The 15,260-nt window shown below is 60.2% G+C and overlaps 4 protein-coding genes across 5 annotated transcripts; 3 read left to right on the top strand and 1 right to left on the bottom strand.

Moving 5' to 3' along the window:
* The first annotated feature begins 150 nt into the window (after positions 1-150).
* CCDC86 (coiled-coil domain containing 86) lies at positions 151-2,229 on the top strand. The gene is made up of 4 exons (XM_005496793.4): positions 151-449; positions 752-881; positions 1,188-1,262; positions 1,873-2,229. Exons 1-4 carry the CDS (start codon positions 166-168, stop codon positions 1,990-1,992), a joined length of 609 nt encoding a protein of 202 aa, XP_005496850.3. The 5' UTR covers positions 151-165; the 3' UTR covers positions 1,993-2,229.
* Positions 2,230-2,374: 145 nt separating this feature from the next.
* On the top strand, positions 2,375-5,922 carry LOC102062391 (acyl-coenzyme A amino acid N-acyltransferase 2). 2 transcript variants are annotated; one of them, XM_074543658.1, is made up of 4 exons: positions 2,375-2,897; positions 3,516-3,985; positions 4,465-4,667; positions 4,958-5,922. In XM_074543658.1, the coding sequence occupies exons 2-4, from the start codon at positions 3,523-3,525 to the stop codon at positions 5,543-5,545; spliced, it is 1,254 nt and encodes a 417-aa protein (XP_074399759.1). In that variant the 5' UTR covers positions 2,375-2,897; positions 3,516-3,522; the 3' UTR covers positions 5,546-5,922. The 2 variants fall into 2 exon arrangements, with proteins under 2 accessions (XP_074399759.1, XP_005496849.2); XM_005496792.4 differs by lacking the exon at positions 2,375-2,897 and adding an exon at positions 2,911-3,107.
* An 854-nt stretch (positions 5,923-6,776) lies between these two features.
* On the top strand, positions 6,777-10,902 carry ZP1 (zona pellucida glycoprotein 1). The gene is made up of 10 exons (XM_074543657.1): positions 6,777-6,981; positions 7,172-7,293; positions 7,364-8,795; positions 8,891-9,034; positions 9,125-9,309; positions 9,461-9,558; positions 9,723-10,109; positions 10,185-10,335; positions 10,572-10,656; positions 10,737-10,902. Exons 1-10 carry the CDS (start codon positions 6,822-6,824, stop codon positions 10,853-10,855), a joined length of 2,883 nt encoding a protein of 960 aa, XP_074399758.1. The 5' UTR covers positions 6,777-6,821; the 3' UTR covers positions 10,856-10,902.
* Positions 10,903-11,158: 256 nt separating this feature from the next.
* Positions 11,159-15,254, bottom strand: PRPF19 (pre-mRNA processing factor 19). Its single transcript, XM_074543655.1, has 16 exons — positions 15,054-15,254; positions 14,738-14,887; positions 14,413-14,489; positions 14,194-14,335; positions 14,030-14,103; positions 13,857-13,919; positions 13,730-13,771; positions 13,570-13,644; positions 13,371-13,446; positions 13,107-13,216; positions 12,826-12,981; positions 12,677-12,746; positions 12,303-12,388; positions 11,906-12,076; positions 11,704-11,809; positions 11,159-11,612 (listed from the first exon to the last, which is right to left on the bottom strand). Exons 1-16 carry the CDS (start codon positions 15,070-15,072, stop codon positions 11,515-11,517), a joined length of 1,515 nt encoding a protein of 504 aa, XP_074399756.1. The 5' UTR covers positions 15,073-15,254; the 3' UTR covers positions 11,159-11,514.
* Positions 15,255-15,260: the final 6 nt, after the last annotated feature.

The raw sequence follows: 15,260 nt of genomic DNA, 5'->3' as shown, positions 1-15,260 counted from the left end.
CGGTACCGGCGCCCACGGTGCTGGGCGGAGCTGCCCGGCACAAAGAGGGCGGCCGTACCCCGTACAAAGATGGCGGCCACCGCAGTGTGCACGGAGGGTGCTGCCCAATACAAACATGGCGGCCACGCCTGACACAAAGATGGCGGCCGCCGCCGTGGGCGGAGGATGTTGCCCAATATAAAGATGGCCGCCGGGGAGGCGCTCTGGCTTCGCGCTCCTCCGGCGATCGCCGCTCTGACGTCATCTCCGCGACGCCGCGGGGCCGCGTGGATCATGGAGGGGGAGAACGGGGGGACCCCGGCACCGGGAGCGACCCCCGAGGGGCCCAGCGGGGCCGCCGCGGCTCGGCGGCGGCGGAAAGGCGGCAAGAAGCGGCAGGAGGCGGTGATCACCATCCCCCGGGGCAAGCCCAAGTCGGGACGCGTGTGGAAGGATCCCGGGAAGAAGAGGTGGGAAGGGAGGCGGGGAATGAGGGGCAGTTCTTGGGGGACTCTGGGCTCCAGAAGGGCTCTTTGGGGGGGTCATGTGGTCTGGGGGAATTTTGAGGGGGACAGGGTTGTTTGGGCCTTGTGAGGGGGTTCCGGAGGTATCCATGGGCTTTAGGAAGGATCCAGAGGTGGCTGGGATGACTTGGAGGGGATGCTGAGGATGCCGTGGGATGCTCCGCGCTTGGCGGAGGTTCATGGAACTCTGGAGAGGAGCTGCATCCCGGGCTGTTTGGGGATCCAGCGCCTCCCGTGTGCCCGCGCAGGTTCTCCCACATGATCCAGGACAAGGCGCTCCGCAGCTCCTGGGCACGGAAAATGAAGGAGAGGCAGGAGAGGAAGCTGGTCCGGGATCTGGCACGGCAGCTGGAGGAAGCCAAGCAGAGGGAGAAGGAGGTAATGGGGCTCGGGAGCTCAGAATTCCCATCTTTCCCAAGCACAATCCCATTCTCTGCCCTTTTCCCGGGCCTCAGTGCTGTGGCAGAGCCCAGGGAAAGGGATGGAGAATTCCCTGTCCTGGTGCCAAATGTGACTGGTGGTCACATGCCCCAAGTCACTGACTCGGAATAAACCCCCAGGTCAATTCCAGCCTCACCCGAGGTGGAAAAGCTGCTGGAATGACAGATTTCACACTTGGCTGGGCTTTGGGTTTAATCCCAGGGGAAGGGATGCTCAGGGAATGTTGTGGTGCTGCTCCCACAGGAAAAGAAGCGGCGGCGGGAGGAGAACCTGAAGCGGCGCCTGGAAAACGAGCGGAAAGCCGAGATTGTCCAAGTGGTGAGTCCCCTGTGCCAGCTGGGAACAGCCCTGGAGCACCCCACAGCCTCCAGCTCCCATGGATCAGCCTCCAGTTTGCTCCAGTTCCTCTCCCTGTCTTTGTCTGTGGAGGAGCCTGGGTGGACTGGGAGAGTCCCAGTAAAGCCAGGCATGCTGGAAGTGTGTTTCCCTGTGTTCTCCCTGGGGAGAGCTGGGGAGCACCAGAACTCAGGGATAATGGGGTGATGGAGTGAGGAAAATGCTGCACTGGTGGGGATCCATGTGGGGAATTCGTGGCTTTTCCATTGGGAAGAGACCTGGGAGCTTGGGGTGGATGGGGCAAAGACCTCACCTGTGGGTGAGGATGGAGTTAGTTTTGGGATAAATCCCTCCCTAGATCCTGAAGGTGCTGGGAGGCTGGGAGCCCTCCATGCCCATCCTGCCTCATTCCCACACTCTGCTCCATTCCTGGAAGTGCTCCAGGACAGGGCTTGGAGCCCCCTGCACCACTGGAAAGTGTCCCTGCCCACGGCCAGGCGGGGAGCTGGATCATCCCTAGGGTCCCTTCCAATCCAAACCATACCAGCATCCTGTGATTCCATGGGATCTCCTCTCCTTTCCCGTTTCCCAGATCCGGAACCCCCTGAAGCTGAAGAGGGCCAGGAAGAAGCAGCTGAGGCGGGTGGAGAAGCGGGACACACTGGCGCTGCTCCAGAAGACGCCCGTGAGGCGCAGCACGGCCACGGAATGAGGCAGGATTTGGGATCCTGCTCCTCCCCAGGGGTTTCTCCTCAGCTTGCCAGGCTGGAATTGCTGCCAGGACCCTCAGTGTTGGACAAACGACGGGACAGAGCTGGGGGGGTGCTTTCCACAGGCACCAGCTGTGGGATTCCCCCTGTGGAATCAGGATGCGGGCGGTGCTGGAAGCTGGAACAGAACTTTGCTTTCCCATATTTGCCTTGTTCTTATAAAAATGAAAAGGAACTGAGACAGATTCGCCTCCAGTGGCTCTGGGGATTGAGGGCTCCTGCTGGGGCCCTTCCCTAAGGCATTCCTAGGATTTGAGTGTGCCATGGCCCCTCGTTTCTTGCAGTTCTCCTTGCTCCAAGGAGGGAATTCCTGTTGGGAATGAGCCCCAGAACGTGTCAGCAAGGAAGGGGGCATGGTGTCACACACCCTTCTCTGGGCGCAACGCCGGGAATTTAGCAGGGGCTGGAAGTTGGAAATCCACGTGGATTTCTTAACATTCCTGATTTTTCTTGGTCCATGGACACCCCTTTCTGCATTCCTGGGGAGGGATGTGGCTCTGAGCTGGGATGGGGGGACAAAGGGGTGCACTGGGTGGAAAATGGGATTGCAGGAATCAGCATGGAGCCCTGGGATGGGAATATGGGGTCTTGGAGCTTCATGCTGGGGTGGCAATTTTGGGGGGTGGCCTGAATTGAAATGGAGTGCGTCCCACCCGTGTGCAGGAGTGGGGAGGTGCCACAGGGAAAGTGGGGACTGACAGGAATTTCGGGGTGTGGCCGGTGCCAGGCAGGCACGGGGTCATGGGGCAGGAGGGCTCTGCCCTCGCCATTCCCGGGTTAATGATTTCCAAGGAATCCTCAAACCTTTCCCTGTGCAGAGCCCACGGCCCAGGCTGTGCCCAGCGGGGTAAGAGAAGGGGAAGCTCGGGCCCTTGGGGGCCGATTTCCTGCTGTCACGGGTGTGGGAGGACCACGAGAACCACGAGTCTCCTCCCAGGGCTGGACCGGGGCCAACATCCCAGTTCCCAGCCTGCCGTGCTGCACAGGACGGGAGCGGGGTGTACACAGCACCGGGGGGCTCCGAGCCCCTGGATCCCCACCCTGCTCCGGCTCCAGGGTGGGCAGGAGGAGGATAAGGAGGGGGGACAGTGGGGGCTGGGAATGGCGGGGCTGGGAGACACAGGGAAAAGGGGTGTCCCGGCTGCCGGGTGAGTTTCGGAGCAGGGGTTGGGATCAGAGGGTGGGGAGGGGGTGAGGAAGGGAGGGGATGGGGACAGGGAAGCAGAGGAGGGGAATCATGGAAGGTGGGAGCCAGGGAAGGAGGGGACAAGGACCAGGACAGAAGGGACAGGGACCACGATGGGATGGGGGTATATGGGATAGCAGGATGCTAGCAGAACTATCTGGATCACAAACCCCAACCTGGGGTTCTCCTGTGAGGATCCCTGGGGACAGGCCCCTGCCACCATTCCCCTCCTGGGCATGGCAATCCCTGTGGGACACTCGGGGTGATTCCCATTCCCAGGTGCACCATGGTGGAGGTGACGGTGACGCCGCAGTCCTCGCTGGCCGACCGGCCCGTGCAGATCCGTGTGCGGGGACTGTCCCCATCCCAGCTGGTCACGCTCCGGGCCTGGCTGAAGGATGAGCAGGGCGAGTGCTTCCAATCCCGTGCCTTTTTCCGCGCCGATGGAGCGGGAGAGGTGGATCCCGGGCTCCACGCCGCCCTGGGGGGCAGCTACTCCGGGCTCTGGCCCATGGGGCTCCTGTGGTTCCTGCAGCCCGACACGCTGTTCCGGCGGCTGGTGAAGCGGGATGTGGCCGGCAGCCCCTTCCGCGTGCGGCTGGAGGTGTGGGACGGGCTCAGCCTGGGCACGGATCCGCGGGAGCAGCCGCTGGCATCCTGTGAGGCCGAGCGCTGGTACGTGGGCCCCGGAGTGCAGCGGGTGCCCATCCGTGAGGGAAGGGTCCGTGGCGCCCTGTTCCTGCCTCCTGGTGAGCACTGGGCAGCGGGGAATTTGGGACATCAAACCCAGGGACTGGCAGGGTGTGTGTTCTTGGAAGCCCTTTGGTGCCCAGTCTTAGGACCCCTGGGATACCCAACCAGTATTCCCTTGGGATACTGGACCTTGGGAGCTCTGGGTACTGATACTGAGCCTTGGGATTCTGGAGATGCCAAACACTGGGACCCCTGGGAAACAACACTGGGATCCCTGGGATGCTAAACCATGAGATTCCTGGGTTGTCCAGTCCTGGAAGCCCTGGACTAGCAAACCTCAGGACCCCTGGAATGCCCAAGGTTGGCATTCCTGTGTTGTTCAGCCTTAGGATCCTTGAGATATCAAACCTTAGGATCTTGGGACACCCAAGACACTGGACCTTGTGCCCTCTGGGATGCCTGGCCATGGAACCTCTGGGATGCAGGACAGCATGGGTGGCTCCCTATCCCTGGCATTCTCCCTGTCTTCCCACAGGTCCGGGCCCCTTCCCCGGAGTTATCGACCTGTTTGGGGGTGCGGGGGGCCTCATTGAGTTCCGGGCAGGGCTCTTGGCCAGCCGGGGCTTTGCCGTGCTGGCCCTCGCCTTCTTCGCCTATGACGACCTGCCCCGAGTCCTGGCCCAGCTGGACCTGGAATATTTCGAGGAAGCGGCTGAGCTGCTCCTCCGGCATCCCAAGGTGAGTCCTGGAGTGTGGAGAAAGGCACCTGTCAGCCAGGATGGACTGGGGATTGGGGGCAACCTGGTGAGCAGGACGTCCGGGTGACCAGGGATTGTCCTGGGCACCAGGAATGTCCTGGGGACATCCTCATCCTGGTGAGTGGGATGTCCAGGTGACCAGGGGTTATGTCACAGGGACTGGGCGGTATCCCATGAGGATATCCCCCTCGTCCTGGCCCCCAGGGATGTCCCAGTAAATGTATTATCCCTGTATATTATCCCAGCTGGCTCCATTTCCTCTTCCTTCAGGTCCGAGGCCCTGGCCTGGGCGTGGTGGGCGTTTCCAAAGGCGCGGAGGTGGCCTTGGCCATGGCCACCTTCCTGCCACAGGTGGCGGCCACGGTGTGGATCAACGGCACGAGCTTCCTGTACGGAAACCCGCTGCTCTACAAGGAGCTGCGCATCCCGGCCATCCCCTACCACACCGAGCGCGTCCTGTTCACCGAGGTGGGAGCCATGGACAACTCGGCCATCTTTGACGACCCCCGGGACGCCGCGCACCGCGCCTCGGCCATCCCGGTGGAGAGGATCCGGGGCAAGGTGCTGTTTGTGGTGGGAGAGGCCGACCGCAGCTTCAACAGCAAGCTCTTCGCCGAGCTGGCCCTGGCGCGGATGCCGCCGGAGAGCGGCCGGGTGCTGTCCTACCCCGGCGCCGGGCACCTGATCGAGCCCCCCGGGTCCCCCCTGTGCAGCAACTCCGCCATCCGCGGCACCCCCAAACCCGTGGCCTGGGGGGGAGAGCTCCAGGCCCACGCCCGGGCACAGGAACATTCCTGGCAGGAGATCCTGCAGTTCTTGGAGCTCCATCTGGGCTCGGTTGCTGCCATGAAGCTGTGAGGGGTGGGGAGAAGGGGTGGTGGGATTGTCACTGTTGGGGAATAAAGTGTCTCCACTGGTGGCTGCTGCCTGTGCTCCTGGGGGATGATGTGTGGGACAAAGGTTGGACACAGATTGGGGAGATTGGTTGGAGATATTTGGGAGATACGTGAGATATATGTTGGATACATATGGGATATACATCAGATATATATATAGGATGTATATTGGACATATGGGATAGATATATTGGATATATATTAGCTGTATATTGGACATATATACAGGATATATATTGGATACATATGGAACATGTAGAACAGACAGCCCAGACATATATTTGACATATACAGCACATCTATAAAATAGATACTAGACCTATATATCTTTTATATATATATATGTGTGTGTGTGTGTGTGTATACATATAGATAGATAGATAGACAGATAGATAGATAGAGAGATAGATATACAAGACATATTTGGGGCATATATAGAACATATATTGGCCATATATCAGCCCAGCCATGGCTCTGGGACCACACTGCTCTCTCTGCAGCTGCCCCCACTTCCAGAGGAGGTTTGAGGGAATCACATCCAGCCCCTGGCTCCTCTGGCCGGGATCCCTGTGCTCCTGGGAGCTGATGTGACCCAGTTCCCACACCCAGGGCATGGGACAGGGAGTGGTAGTGACTGTCACTCCGGGAAGGGGTGATGCGGTGTAATCTGCAGTAAAGATAAATCTCAGAAATGAAACTTGGGGAAAGGTAGGCACAGGGAATGCACAGGGAGGACTTTGGATTCCCTGTGGCACTGCCAGCAGGGCACAAACAGGGCACAGCAGGGATTTGGGGTAACTGGCTGATTTCCAATCTCTCAGGCGTCACTGGGACCGTGCCACTGTGTCCCCTGGTCCCGTGGCTATTCTAGGAGTGGCGTGTCCAGATGTTGCTGCTGTCCCCACTAGCTCTGGGGAGGTGGGCACACACCAGCCTTCTCCCTTTCTCCTGGATAACTTGATCCAGCTGGGCATCCCGCCTGGAACCAGTTCCATTCCCTGTTCTCTGGGACAGCCTCCAAGTGTGGGATAAGCTCGGTTAGTCCCTGGTCACCGTGACACAGCCACAGGAGGTGACCACAGGGCTGGGGCACTGAGGTCACTGGTGGCAGGGGAGCGAGGAGCCCTGGGCAGAGCTCATCCCATGGGATCAGCTGATCCTGATCCCCCCCCCCACATCCCAGCCATCCGGATATAAATCCACACCGCAGAGCCCTGTGCTCCGTCCGTGTCGCAGCCATGGGACGGAGCTGCTCCTTCCTCCTGCTCCTCTTCCTCCTGTCCCCGTGGCCCAGAGCCACTGTGGCACGGCTGCAGTACCGCCACGACTGCGGAGAGTTGGGAATGCAGCTCCTGGTCTTCCCGCCCCATGGCCGCACCGTCCGCTTCAAGGTTCTGGGTGAGTGGGGGCCTCCCTGGATTCCCTTGGGTGTTGGATTTCTCTGGGACTCCCCTCAGCCCTGGAGTGTTCTGTGGTGATGGTGTCCCAATGGGATGAGCCCAAGGGCTTGGATGAGCTGGTGCTGCTGCCCGGGGGGTTTCCACACACATGGATGTGTCACATCCCTGTATCCATGGTGTCCCTCCAGACGAGTTTGGCTCCCGCTTTGACGTGGCCAACTGCTCCATCTGCCTCCACTGGCTGAATTCCAGGGAGGACGGCTCTGTCATCTTCTCCTCTGGCTACAAGGGCTGCCACGTCCTGTTCAAGGTGACGCTCCTGTCCCCTCCACGGTCCCCTCCAGCAGGATGGGGGTGACCGTCCCTCGTGTTCCCCTCAGGAGAACCGCTACGTCCTGCGGGTGCAGCTGGAGGAGCTGCTGTCCAGCGGGATCCCCATCACCTCCTACGAGGTCAACATGACCTGCCCCAAGCCAGGTGGCTCTGAGGCGCTCACAGATGGAACCCAGGGGACGAGCCGGGACAGCCCAACGCTGTTCTCCCACACTGGCCTGCACCAGGTCTCGGGGTCCTCCCTCACCCTCACGGGATCCCACTTCTCAGCCCAAGATCTCGTGGAGCAGGTTCACGCCGTGGGACAGTACCAGCCCAGCCCAGTGCTTCCCGGGATCCACCACCATTCCAACCCAGCCCACTCGGGGCTTCTGTCCCAGCCTGCTGGGGTTCATCCTGTCAACCCAGTCCAGGGAAGCTTCTTCCACCCAGCAGTGCAGCCCCCCCAGCCTGGGGGGCAGAGCCAGCCAGAGTTTCTTCACCCAGTGCTTGTATCCCAAAACCATCCCGGTTTGGGGCATCACGGGGGGCAGAGCCAGCCAGGGCACCTGCGTCCAGGGTCTGTATCCCAAAACCAGCCTGGGATTCGCCCAGGGTCTGGAACCCAAAACCAGCCTGGGATGATGCATGCTGGGGGTCAAAACCAACCAGGGATTCGCCCAGGGTCTGCATCCCACAACCAGCCTGGGATTCGTCCAGGGTCTGTATCCCCAAATCAGCCTGGGATGACGCATTCTGTGGGTCAAAACCAGCCAGGGATTCGCCCAGGGCCTGTATCCCAACATCAGCCTGGGATAATGCATTCTGTGGGTCAAACCCAACCAGGCATTCGTCCAGTATCTGTATCCCACAACCAGCCTGGGATGCTGCATCACGGGGGTCAAAACCAACCAGGGATTCGCCCTGGGTCTGTATCCCAAATTCATCCTGGGGGTCAAAACCAACCAGGGATTCGCCCTGGGTCTGTATCCCAAATTCATCCTGGGGGTCAAAACCAACCAGGGATTCGCCCTGGGTCTGTATCTCAAATTCATCCTGGGGGTCAAAACCAACCAGGGATTCGCCCCGGGTCTGTATCCCAAATTCATCCTGGGGGTCAAAACCAACCAGGGATTCGCCCAGGGTTTGTATCCCCCAACCAGCCTGGCTTGTCCTCCACTGGTGCCCAGACTCCAGCAGGATTCCAGCGCCCGGGAGGTCAGCCCCTAAACCAGCCAGGAATATCTCGTCCCAATCATCCCTCCAACTCCCAAGCCGTGTTCCCAGGCCATGCTGGGCTGCTCCATCCCAGCCCAGCTTTGGTGCACCCAGGACTCTCATCCTGGCCAGGTTTCATCAGCCCTGGACCCCAGGCTGAGCCCCAGCCCGGCCTGGGACTCCCTGGGCTGCGGCCCCAGCCTGGATTGCTGCAGCCTGGGATTCACACCCAGCCCAGCCTGCTGCAGCCCACAGCGCTCTTCTACCCCTCGCCGGGGGCAGGTAAGGCAGGAAGCTGGGATGCTGGGACAAAGGGAAACGGCCTCGAGGCACTTTTTGAACCCACATTCCTGCTGTGTCCCCTGTGCTTCCCGCAGGAACGCAGCTGACCCGGGAGCAGTGCCAGGTGCCGGTGGGCCGCATGCCGTGCGTGGCTCCGCAGGGACGGGATGCGTGCCTGCAGGCGGGATGCTGCTACGACAACACGGACCGCACCACACCCTGCTATTACGGGAATACCGGTAGGGATACCCCGAGGGCACGTCCCAAAATCCCTCCCCGGCGCCGGGAGAGGGTGCTCAGAGTGACGGAGCCTCTCCGTGGTGTCGCAGCCACCGTGCAGTGCCTGCTGGAGGGACACTTCGTGCTGGTGGTGCCGCGGGGAATGGTGGCCCTGCCGTACAACCTGGACACCGTGCGGGTGGCCGGCGGCCAGGCGGGGTGCGAGCCCCACCATGTGTCCGAGGCCTTCGTCATGTTCCGCTTCCCAGTCACCCACTGCGGCACCACCGTCCAGGTAGGGCAGGAAAAACCCAGAGAACCCCCAGGTGGGAGCACCCAGTCCCTCCAAAATTTCAAGGAAAAACTCACCCACATGCTGCCTCCTGCCTCAAATCCTGATCCGTGCATGCCCCAGGATGTTTCCCATTCTGGTGTTCCCTGCACAGGTGATAGGGGACACGCTGGTCTATGAGAACCAGCTGATCTCCACCATCGACGTCCAGGGATCCCCCCGTGGCTCCGTCACTCGGGACAGCGTCTACATGTAAGGGAAGAGGGTGGAGAAATCGAGGCAGGGAGCCTGGATTCCCCCTTGGATCAAACCAACCCTCGCTCCTACCGCATCCCTGGTGGTGTCCCCACACCTTGGGCTGAGGGGCTGATGGAGGATTTGGGAGTCTCCCACCTTTCTCTCCCTCTTTTCCCCAGTCTCCGAGCTCGGTGCATCTACAACTCCAGTGACCTCCTTCCCTTGGGAGTGGAGGTGGCCGTGCCCCCCACATCGGCCCCCCTGGCCATGCTGGGCCCGCTGGCGCTCCAGCTGCGCATTGCCACCGGTGAGTGCTCCCTATCCCGCTCCCCATCCCACTCCCCATCCTGCTCAACCCCTTCCAACATTCCCACAGATGAATCCTACAGTTCCTACCACGCTGTGGGTGACTTCCCCCTGGTGAGGGTGCTCCGGGACCCCATTTACGTGGAAGTCCGGCTGCTCCAGAAGACAGATCCCAATTTGGTGCTGGTGCTGCACCACTGCTGGGCCTCCCCTGGCTCCCACGCCACATCCCAGCCCCAGTGGCCCATCCTGGTGGAAGGGTGAGTGGAAAAGGACGGGAAGATGGAAGTGAAGGGGGTCACTGTGCTGACACAGTGTCCTTGTTTACCACCCAGGTGTCCCTTCCAAGGGGACAACTACAGGACACGGCTGATTCCGATGGGTCCGGCCTCTCCGGAGCTGCCCTTCCCCAGCCACTACCAGCGCTTCGTCATCTCCACCTTTGCCTTTGTGGAGCCCCCCAAAATGGCTGTGCTGGAAGGGGAGGTGAGGGGGATCCTCCTGAATCCATGTGTTGGGAATGCCTCAGTGTTGGGAATCTCTCATCCCAACACCCCCAGACTCACTCCAGCACTGAGCTGCCCACAATCCTTTCCTGTTGGGAAGCTCACGCTGTTTTGGGAGGTTCCTCAAAACTTGGGGATGCTTTTTGGGAGTCTCTTCAGGCTCGGGGAGCCTTTGTGGGGATCCCCAGGTGAGGCTGGCATTCCTGTGGCTCCCAGGTGTACATCTCCTGCAGCGCCTCGGTGTGCCACCTGGCCCAGCCGGAGCCCTGCCGGCCCTCCTGCCAGCTGGGAGTGCCCTCACGTGAGTCTGGGAGCCTGCAGGGATTTGGGAAGGTCTCTACGTGTCCCCTTCTTCCCAAGCCAACCTGCTGCTCCTCACAGGAGCACGGAGGTCTCCAGGGGACAGGAGCACAGGTGACAGCATGGGGACAGTCACATCCCAGGGATGCGTTGTGTTTCCTGAGGCTCCCAAGAGAGGGGGAACTCAGCAGAGAGGCTGAGGGGTGAGTGCCTTCTGCTCCCTAAAAACCCCTTCATCCCAAACACCCCTTCATCCCTCTGAATTATCTCTTCCCCCTCTTCCTCCTTCCAGCTCCAGCCTCTACCTGGATGCTATTGGATGTCTCTGGGAAAGCTGGAAAAATAAAACCAGTGCAAAACACGGCTTTAAGTGTGGTTTGTCCTTTGGAGGGGACGAAAGAGGGACCCTCATCCCCATTCCCAAGATGGCAGCAGCCACAGACCCCCCCCAAATCCCACCCTACTACACCCCAGCCCTTCACAGGAGCCTTTTCCAACTGGGATGACAGGGAATAATTCTTTATTTCCATACTGAAACTAAGTAACTGCTTACAAAACTGCACAGTCTTCCCTTCCCTCCCTCCTTCCTTCCACACATCCCGGCCTCTAACTTTCACCAGCACCAGGATTGGGTTTTTTTGTCAAACCAGTTACAAGCACAAAACAATCTAAAGGAAAACACACAGAATTGGGGAAAAAAACTAAACAATAAATCCATGGAGCACGGGGAAGGCAATGTCTGACTTCCCTTACAACTGACAGCTACAACAGGGGAGCTTGATAATCCCACCTGGATAATCCCCACATCCCACCCACCTCCCAGCCCCAATCCCAAAAACTTCCAGCCCCACTTCCAGGGCTACAGGCTGTAGAACTTGAGGCTCCGGTCCATGCCTGTGGAAGCGATGAACTTGGCATGGTGGCCAAAGGCCACTCCTGTGGTCAGACCACTGTGCTCTGGGGACAGAAAACAATCCATGGTCACAATTCCGAGTAGATTTGTCCCATTCCTGCCCTAGCCACTACCATGATTCCCAGAGCCGCTCACCTGTGAAGTGGAGGATCTCTGTCCACTGCTTGCAGATGTAGATCTGGACATCAGTCCCGCCCAGCGCCAGGTAGGTCCCACTCTGGTCGAAAATCAGGGATTTCACCTGCGGAGAAGAATCACAACAAGGCACTGAAAAAGCTACCAAAAAAGGCTTTTCCGGGATGCCACAACCCCTGGAGCAGAGAGAGACATCACACACCTCAAAGTTGTTATCCAGCTGCAACGTCTTGAAGTTCTTGAGCTTCCTCAAGTCCCAGAGCTTGACGGAGGAGTCGTCAGCTGCCGTGGCCAGGTAGTATCCGTTCTCGGAGAAGGCGATGCTGGTGATGGGGCCCGAGTGTCCCGGGAAGTTGGCCACGTTGGTGCGTTCCTGGGGACAAGGTGGGCACAGGGAATCACAGAGCTGGGATGTGGCATCGTTCCCAACCGGCCTGTGTGGTCACGGCGTCACCAGTGGCTGCTCTGCAGCTGGAACCTTGGGATTTTTGGAGAAACCTCCAAAAACATTCCTCAAAATCCTGCTCCTTGGACTGACCCCCAAACCAAGCTCAGACAGCCCCAAACCCCTGTTCCTGCACATTTCCATCAGCCCTCACCTTCAGATCCCAGATCTTGATTTGGGAATCCATCGTTCCCGTCCCAAAAATGAGCCCGTCCGGGTGGAACTGCGCACAGGTGAGAGCTGTGGAGACAGCAGGAGAATCAGACACTTGGGATGACTCCCAAGAGGGTTGGGAAGAGTTGGAAGGTTGGGAAGGCTCAAGAGGGTTGGGGAGACTCACGGGTTTAGGAAGATACAGGGAGTTGGGAACATTGAGATTTGGGAACTCTCAACAAGGCTGATTAGATTGGAAGGGTTGGGAAGACTCAGGAAGGTTGGGAAAGCTACCAAGACCACTCCAAAGGAGTTCCCATGAACTCCAGGAGCCAAGGGATGCCCAGAATGCGGAAAACCAGCTCCAAGGCTTACCACATCCAGAGCTCTCATCCGTCACCTTGGTGAGGACCCGGCCAGTCTGGATATCCGAGAAAGCCCAGTACTGGGGGAGAGAGGAAGAGCGTTGGATATGGGAGGGGTGGGAAGCACAGGCGGAATCTGTGGGATGGGGAGGGATTCACCTGGTCATCCGAGGAGCTGAGCAGGTAATCACCCGTGGCGTGCAGGCTGAGCCCGGTCACGGAGCCCTCGTGGGCACGGACCACCTGCACGCAGGAGGCGTTGGGAACGGACCAGATCCGGATCGTGGCGTCGGGAGAGGCCGAGAACACCAAGTCCTGCACAAGGACAACACCAGAAGGTTCACATGGGAATAATTCACCTCTCTGAGGGCTCCCAGCAGAGGAGGGTGCTGATATCCAGACCTGAGGCATCCTGGGAGCGAGGGAAGAGCCAGACGCACCTGGGATGGGTGGAAGACAACGCTGGTGACCTTCTTGGTGTGGCCCTTGAGCGTGGCCAGGATCTGCTCCGAGCTCTTGTCGAACACGATGACGTTTTTGTCGGCTCCACCTGGAAAACCGAGCGGGAAGCGCTGGGATGGGAGTGTGGGGCCAACCAACCCCTAATCCACCTGCCTCGTGTCCCTTGTCCTCCTTCAAACTCCCAAAAACACAGAGAAAGAGATCTACTCCCTGGTGGCAAACCCCCAGGAAAGCTCCCTTACCAGTGAGGATCTTGTTGGTGTCGGAAGGACACAGATCCAAGGCAAGAATTCCTGGGATGCTGGCGCTGTGCAGCCCCTGTGTGAGGGAGGAGAACCCCAAATTACTGCCACAAGCAGCAAAATTCTCCCAAAAGGAATCAAGACGCAATTCCCAGCTCCATGTAGGAGTTTCCCTGTCCTTTCCCAGCCTGGCACTCACCACATGTGAGGCCACCTGCCGGTACTTGCTGAGCTCCTCCGGCTTCACCAGCTCCTCCGGGACCGTCTTGCCCCTCTGGAAAAATCAGGGATAAACATCAGCCTTGGCTGGAGCACGGCACATCCCAGCTCCCTCCAAATCCTTGGCGAAGGTCACTCACCTTCTTACGCTCCGTGGTCAGCACCGTGGCCTTGTCTTGGAGCTGGAAAACAAGAGGAGGGTGGGCACAGAGCAGGAATTCTGCCATGGGGAGATGGAGAGGGGAACACGTGGAACACTGCTCCTACCTTCTGGATGATCTCCGGGGTCATTCCCGCCAGCTCTCCCAGATCCATGGCCTCGCCAGCGCCCTGTGTAGCACAGACATAAGGGACATGCAGAGAGGGAATGGGGGAGCAATGAGTGGGAAAAGGGCTGGGAATGAGCGGGGAAAGGGCTGGGATGGAAAGCAGGGACTCACGGCTACGTTGGGCTGTGCTGACGGCACCGCCTGGGGCACGATGAGCCCGGCCTGAGGCTTCAGCGTGGCCAGAGCTGCAGAAACACAACAGGTTTAGAAGAAAACCAGGATAGATAAAGCACTTCCCAGCGCTTCTTCCTGGAAATGCCACACGTCTGTGTCACCTTCTCTGGCGGCAGTGACCTCCTTGGTGAGGCGGGCGATGACCCTGCAGGCGGCGTCGTGCTGGTACAGGGCGTGGGACAGCTCCTGGCGCGTGGTCTGCAGCTGCTGCCGCAGCGTGAAGCTGTGCAGCATCACGGCGTCCTGCGGGAGCGCCGCCGTCAGCCGGGAACGGCACCGGGACCATCCCGACCCCGGCAACCCCCCCGGCGCTCACTCACCCACTCGTCCTGCAGGGCCTTCAGGATGGCCGGGATGCTGGTGGCCGAGGGCGGCTTGGGCCGGATCGGGTGCGCGACTGCAGGAAAGACAGACGGGTCATCCGTGTGCCTGATATCCCTATGGATCGGCACTCCCATTCCTTTCCTTCCCCATTTCACCATCCCTTCTTTACCCCGCTCCTTCCCGGCCTCCACAGCTGAGTTTGGCACCTCAAACCCCAGAACACCTCGGGCACCGCCATTCCCGCCCCCGGGAGAGCCACTTTCCCGGGAGAGCCGCTTTTCCCGGGAGAGCCTTTGCCACGCCCGTTCCCGTTCCCGGTACCTTTGATGTCGATGAGCTGCTCCTCGGACAGCGGCTGGTTGTTGACAGGGTCGGTGCCGTTCTCCGCGATGTACTTCTCGATCAGCCGCCGCTCGTACACGTGGTTGGACACCGGCGACACACACGGGTGCTCCGGGACCTCGTTGGAAACTGCGGGGGGAAAGGGAGGATGGGTCGGGACGGGAACGGGGATTTGGGAATTCCCTGCCCGGTGATCCCCCGGTGACCCCGGCTGTCCCCGCCTCGCAGCCCGGGATCCCCCGTTCGGTAGCGCTCCCCGCCCGCACTGCCGCGACCGCTCTCTCTCCGCACTCACTGGAGCAGATGAGCGCCATGGCGGAGGCCGGGGGGTCGCGGCTCTCCGGTTACGGCCCCGCTGCCCTTCCGAGGCTGTTTCCGGTTCTCCTTTCCGGTCCGGGGTCCCGGTTCCGGTTCCGGTTGGCGCGCGCGGCCCCCGCGCCGCTCCCGAGCGCTCACGCGGGCGCCGCCGCCGCCGGAACCGGAAGCGCTCCCGGCATCCCCC

The sequence above is a fragment of the Zonotrichia albicollis genome, chromosome 6 (assembly GCF_047830755.1).
Source record: "Zonotrichia albicollis isolate bZonAlb1 chromosome 6, bZonAlb1.hap1, whole genome shotgun sequence".
NCBI lineage: Eukaryota > Metazoa > Chordata > Aves > Passeriformes > Passerellidae > Zonotrichia > Zonotrichia albicollis.
Note: the sequence above shows the minus strand (reverse complement) of the source record. Positions and strands in the feature narration are given on the sequence as shown.